Below are 6535 nucleotides of genomic sequence, written 5' to 3'. Positions count from 1 at the left end.
CAAATAACTTGTCCTCATGAAAAATAGTAATATAAATTATAATCATTCAATGAAGATTATTTCAACTTCACATATATATGGTCCCCCTTGAAAAGCACTAGTGCGAATATTCTTATATATTATAATTCAATTCAATTTATTATAATTATGTGATATGATGTGTCTAACTAAGATATTACATGGATTTTAGTCTGAAACTACGTATTAGTATATATATAAATGGTACGTATATTACAAGTATTACTAATTCTAATACTAAATCTAAGTCTGTATAGGAAGAATAATTGTATATTATTTGTTGTGAATTAAAATAAACATGCTGGCCAGTAGGCCACTAATACAAGTTTTTTTTGTTTGTTTGTTTGACTTTGATTGTTGTTGTTCAATTCCAACTCTTTTAAAAACGAAAAAAAAAAGTGAACTTTGGTGCCTAAACAACTGCTGATGATAAGATTTTAATTTTTGTTAGCTAAAAAGGATATATATAATACTAAGATGAAAAGGACAAAATGGAATAATCGTGCTTAAAAACTTATTACCCACTTCCACCCACCTAATCCTGTTCATCCGTTGAAAATTCTTGGTGGCTTCAAGTGATCATTATACATATTGTGTTTAATGACAACATTTGACCAAATTTGAGTGTTGATTCTAACAAGTACTAAAATGCTTTCCATGTTTATCTTTTCACAGTTTAGTTTCAGGCTTATTTGATTTCCAGGCAAGTAAGATGACAGTGTTAATTGCCTACTTTCTACTGATTTCTGCAACTTTGGCTCATGCTCAGCGTCAAATAGGTTGGTATAATTTTTGGTTATTATGTTCATGTTAAAGGGTTGTGATGCTCTTTCTTTCATTTTTGAAACAAAACAGAATTTTTATTGCCTTGACAAGATGAAAGCTTTTTCTTCTGACCTTTTAATGAAAGACATAATCATGCATATTTTAGTAAAACTAATTTAAAGTGTTTCTTAATTAGGATACATAAGCATAGATTGTGGCTCTTCTTCGAATTTAAATTATGGAGACCCAGACACTGGGATAAATTATGCTTCAGATGGGGCTTACATAGTGACAGGAGTAAACAAGAACATTTCTTCTGAATATGCATACCCAATAGTTCCCAACCTACCATTTCCTCTCTCAGATCTCAGGAGTTTTCCTCAAGCAAACAAAAATTGTTACTCCCTGAAACCTGCAGTTGGAATTGGAGGTTTGAATTTGATCAGAGCCACCTTCTATTATGGTAACTATGATGGAAAAGACAAACCCCCAGAATTTGATCTTTATGTGGATGTTAATCTTTGGTCCACTGTGAAATTCAACAATGCCTCTGAGATAGTTACTAAAGAAATTATCACCATGGAAACATCAGACACCATACACATTTGTCTTGTGAACAAAGGCTTAGGTACTCCTTTCATATCAGCCTTGGAGCTCAGACCCTTAAACAGTTCTGTGTATGGTACTGAGTTTGGCTCCAATGCTTCTTTAGTACTCTTTCAAAGATTGGATATTGGGGAAACCAATGGAACAGGCCGATACCAAGATGACACGTATGATCGAATTTGGTCCTCATACATGTCCACCAGTTGGGATTCAATCACAACTTCTCAAGATGTCAATAACTATGAGAATGGTTATAGAGTGCCTTTAGAAGTGATCATGACTGCAGCCAGGCCAAGAAATGGTAGTGAGGCTTTAGAGTTGAAATGGAATGCAACTGATTTGAGTTCTGAGTTTTATGTTTTTATGTACTTTGCTGAACTTGAGCAACTTGGGAGAAACCAGTCAAGAAAATTCAATGTAACTTGGAATGGAAATCCATTGTTTGGACCCTTTGTTCCTCGTCATTTGTATACAACTGTAGTATCAAACTCGAAAGCGTTGGTTGGGAAAGAGCACCGGATTTCTATTCATAAGACTAAGGATTCTACTCTCCCGCCGATCCTCAATGCTGTTGAGATTTACATGGTCAAACAGAAGGATGAGTTGCCAACATACTCTGCAGATGGTATGCTCTTCTACTAAACTTACATTATAAGTTCATCTAAAAAAAACAGACACCAGAGAGCATCATTTATAACTCAACCAATTCATCAAAATATTTACTTTGTGATATCATTCATTACATACAGTTGAGGCAATGGAAGAAGTCAAAAGCACATATCAAATTACTAGAAACTGGGGAGGTGACCCTTGTGGACCAAGGAATTTCTCTTGGGAAGGTTTAAGATGTAGTAACAATGCCTCGTCTCCTCGGGTCATTTCTTTGTGAGTACTTCCTGGTGATCTTCTGTACTATGATGATTAGTATATTCATTTCACCATCCATTTTTATCATAGCAACCATTTATTTGTATAGGAACTTGACCTCAAGCCGTTTGAGAGGGAATATAGCTTCATCCATATCCAAGCTCTCATTGCTAGAATTCTTGTAAGCATTCCTTATCTGGTTTCACAGCATAAAGTTTATGATATTTACTAATAACTAACAACAGCTCTTCTGCAGGGATCTGTCTCACAACAATTTAACTGGACCTATGCCCAAATTTCTAGAAGATCTGAAATCTCTCAAGTTACTGTAAGTTGTTATAATGTTGAAGCTGTGGTAATGTAATTAGGATGGCCTTAAATAATTTAGTCAATTTACAACTGATTTGCAGAAATTTAAAAGGCAACCAATTGTCTGGTGTTGTTCCTACAGCTCTTCTGGAAAGATCAAGGGATGGTTTGCTAACTTTAAGGTAATAATGAGGAGAGAAGCCTCTTTCCAACTGAACATGATGTATAAGTTCAAATGTAGCATAGGCTCTCTAATTTTACTTTTCTCCTTTCTTTGATTTCAGTGTGGATAATCGAAATCTTTGTAGCTCGGGTTCATGCAAAAAGAAGAATAATATTGTTGCTCCAATAATTGGATCATTGGCATGTGTTGTTTTCATCCTTGTAGTAGTGATTATCGTACTGAAGATACAAAGAAGAAAGAAAAAAAGAGGTTTGATTCTTGTTCAATACTTCTTTTTCTTCCATAGTTTATGCCAAATGTAACTGATGTAAGTATTATGTTTATGAATTCAAGAATAGAATTCCAATGTAAACATGGAGGAGTATAACTGATTAAATTTGGGAAAAGATTGTTTCTGAATGTCTATAAAAACACCATGTCTCATACTGCAGATGCTGCAAATGCTGCAAATGCTAAGAAATCAGGAACCTTGGCACTGAAGAAGAGTCAGTATAACCATGATGAGGTTGTAGAGATTACAAACAACTTCGAAAAGGAAATTGGAAAGGGAGGATTTGGGGCTGTGTACCATGGCTATATGAAAGATGGCACACAAGTTGCAGTCAAGAAATTGTCTCCATTGTCATCTCAAGGGCCTAGGGAGTTCCAAACTGAGGTTCTTGGTTTTTTTCTTTTTCCCTTTTAATCAATATCCAACTATAAGATCTTTTCACTTGCCTTAAGAAAGAAACTGAATATATAGAAGAATTATGATGAGTTTCTTCTGACTGTAGGCTGAGCTCTTGATGAGAATACATCATAGAAACCTGGCCTCTTTTGTTGGATACTGCGACGAGCATGAGAATTTGGCGCTTATTTATGAATACATGCCTAATGGCAACCTAAAAGAATGTCTTTCAGGTACTAATCCATTCAAAAGTATTGTCTTTATCACCATGTTATCTCCCAATAACCGAAATGGAACATTCAAAAACTGTGTTGTGTCATGTTTGATGGTTGCAGATAAAACTCTACATTTGAGTTGGGAAACCAGACTTCGCATTGCAGTTGATGCTGCACAAGGTTAGCTTTTGCACACATAATTTTCTATCAGCAAAACTAAGCCTTGAACATTATAACAATATTCTTGATGCTGCACAGGGCTAGAGTACTTACATCATGGATGCAAGCCACCTATTGTACATAGAGATGTAAAGACAGCCAATATTCTCTTAGGTGAAAATTTAGATGCTAAAATAGCAGATTTTGGTCTTTCTAAAGTTTTTACTACCGACAACAATGACACTCAAGCAGAAACTGCAGTTATGGGGACAGCAGGATATCTTGACCCTGAGTATGTTCCCAACTCTTTCTTTATTGTTATGAACAAATAAATAAAGTGATTAATGAGCATTTGTTTGATCAATTTGATTCAGGTACTACCGTTCTCAAAAGCTAACTGAGAAAAGTGATGTTTATAGCTTTGGAGTAGTTCTATTAGAGCTCATAACAGGCCAACCAGCAATAATCAGAAGCGATGAAACAATCCACATAATACATTGGGTGAATTATAAACTTGAAGAAGATGATATAACAAGTGTTGTTGACCAAAGGCTTCAAGACAACTTTGATGTGAATTCTCTAAGAAAAGTCTTGGAAGTTGCTATGGCATGTACAGCATGCCACTCTGAAGATAGAGCCACAATGAGTTATGTTTTGGCAGAGCTTAAACAGTGTTTAGGGGTCGATTTTTCGAGGGAACAAGAAAGAGTTCCAGCACCAGGACAGAGATTAATCTTTCATTCATATGGTAGTACACCTGAGATGTCTTCTATTTATACTGATTCCATGAACATGGAATCTATGACAGTTCCATTGGGTAGGTAATGAAATCCCATCCCACATAGCATTGCTTAATATGAATAGCTTTAGTCATAGTTTTTCGAGTTTGTACTTGGTTTCTTTAAGATTGTTTTTTTTGTACAAAGAAATTGTGAGTAATTCTACAAATTTTATTGATTGATTTTTAATAATAGGTCAGTTGTTTTATATCAAATTAATTCACGATAACAAAAATAAAGATAACAGTTGTTTTCAATCATTATTTTTGTTGAGAACTGTTATCTTTTCGAGGTTTGACCATAGTTAAAAATCCAGAAAAAAAATATTTATTCCTACTTTAAATAAAAATTATAATTATTTTGTAAAGATAAATCAATTTTTTTAGATTTAATTATTATAAAAATAGGCTAATTAGGATTTTTGTCCCATGAATTTTGACATGTACTAAATTATGTCTCCTGAACTTTTAAGGTCGTTAAAAATGCACCCTAAACTATTGAGATTGTTGAATTTAAGGACTTTTTTTTTCCAATTTTAGTAAAAAAGTCTAACATGGATAAAAGTTCAGATGACATAATTTAGTACATGTCAAAGTTCGAGGGACATGATTTAGTAAATATCAAAATTTGGGAGCATGATTTAGTACATAAACAATCTTTAAAAAAAAATAAAATTGAATGAAATTTGACAAAAGTCCTTAAATCTAACAATTTCAATAGTTCAGTGAGCATTTTTAACGACCTTAAAAGTTTAGGGGTATAATTTGATATATGTTAAAGTTCAGGGGGCAAAAATCTTAATTAGCCTATAAAATATTGTGGAGTAAAATTTTTACTATTAGTATTTTTAAATAAAATAAAAATATAAAATGTAAATATAAAATATATTTTTTAAAAAAAATAAAAAATTTCAATATTATTTATTTTAAATATTTTCATTTTTTGTAATATATAATAAAGAAGTAAATATATTTTTAGTACAATAATTTTTTTTTGCAATGAGTACAATAAATTTATTATAGTCTTTTAATTAAAATAATTTTTTTAAAAAAAAAAATTAAGTATAACTTTTAGTTTTTAATTGTAATTTAATTATAAATTTTTTAATAAATTATTTTTTCACATAAATACTTTTTTATTATAATTTCTTCAAAAAATAACTTTTAATTTTTCTAAAAACTATACCTGGGCACATAATCACATAGCTATACACAGGGGCGGAGCCAGGATGAGATGATTGGGGGGCCAAACTATATATTAAAAGAAGTAATAAAAATTTTCAAATAAATTATTAAATTCATAATAACTAAAACTAAAATACAAATCATCTCTCTTGCATATCACGAAAAACATCTCTAAGTGAATCAATACTAAAGCTCACAAAAATAGTGGCTGGCGACTGGTGTGACTATGACTAAGTTTGGTGTAAAATTTAAAAGAAATAGAAAAATAATATACGAGTAGTTTTGAATTTTTTAGTCAACTTTTAATATGGGCAGTATTACTACTACTAACCATATATATTATTATAATTATTAAAAGAAATTAGAAAAATAATATAACGAAAAGGAACTAATTTGCTTTAAAGTTTGACTTTTTCTTAGAGGGGGCCACGTATAAGAGTTACCAAAACAAAATACAATTAACTACATAGAAAATTTTAGAAAGCAATATCAATATAATTGGGTTTCGGGGGGCCAGGGCCACCCTTAAGCTCTACCTCCCTCCGCCCCTGGCTATACATTATAATCACATAGCTATACATTTGTGTCCGTGTCTCTAGTTACAATGGCAGTTTTTTTTTTTTTTTTTTTTTTTTTGAAAGAACTAAGGATATTTCATTGCAGTAAAGAATTGGGAATCACAATAGGGGATCCCTCTATGTTAATGTAGCCATTACAATGACTTTTCTCTCTAGCCCATTTGGTTAATGCATCACAAGCCATATTGTCTTGGCGAGAAATAA

At 32.2% G+C, this 6535-nt stretch overlaps 1 protein-coding gene across 1 annotated transcript; it reads left to right on the top strand.

The window, feature by feature from the left end:
* The first annotated feature begins 244 nt into the window (after positions 1-244).
* LOC115706123 (probable LRR receptor-like serine/threonine-protein kinase At4g29180) lies at positions 245-4763 on the top strand. The gene is made up of 12 exons (XM_030633657.2): positions 245-797; positions 980-2014; positions 2139-2274; positions 2366-2437; positions 2513-2584; positions 2667-2747; positions 2850-2998; positions 3181-3404; positions 3523-3649; positions 3752-3811; positions 3890-4082; positions 4165-4763. Exons 1-12 carry the CDS (start codon positions 731-733, stop codon positions 4613-4615), a joined length of 2667 nt encoding a protein of 888 aa, XP_030489517.1. The 5' UTR covers positions 245-730; the 3' UTR covers positions 4616-4763.
* Positions 4764-6535: the final 1772 nt, after the last annotated feature.

Source organism: Cannabis sativa, chromosome 1 (assembly GCF_029168945.1).
Source record: "Cannabis sativa cultivar Pink pepper isolate KNU-18-1 chromosome 1, ASM2916894v1, whole genome shotgun sequence".
Classification (NCBI taxonomy): Eukaryota; Viridiplantae; Streptophyta; class Magnoliopsida; order Rosales; family Cannabaceae; genus Cannabis; species Cannabis sativa.
Note: the sequence above shows the minus strand (reverse complement) of the source record. Positions and strands in the feature narration are given on the sequence as shown.

Coding starts and splice junctions, on each gene's coding strand:
- LOC115706123 (XM_030633657.2), top strand. CDS start 731: ATGACAGTGTTAATTGCCTACTTTCTACTGATTTCTGCAACTTTGGCT. Junction 2,275..2,365: donor TCTCCTCGGGTCATTTCTTT/GTGAGTACTTCC, acceptor TTATTTGTATAG/GAACTTGACCTCAAGCCGTT. Junction 4,083..4,164: donor GCAGGATATCTTGACCCTGA/GTATGTTCCCAA, acceptor AATTTGATTCAG/GTACTACCGTTCTCAAAAGC.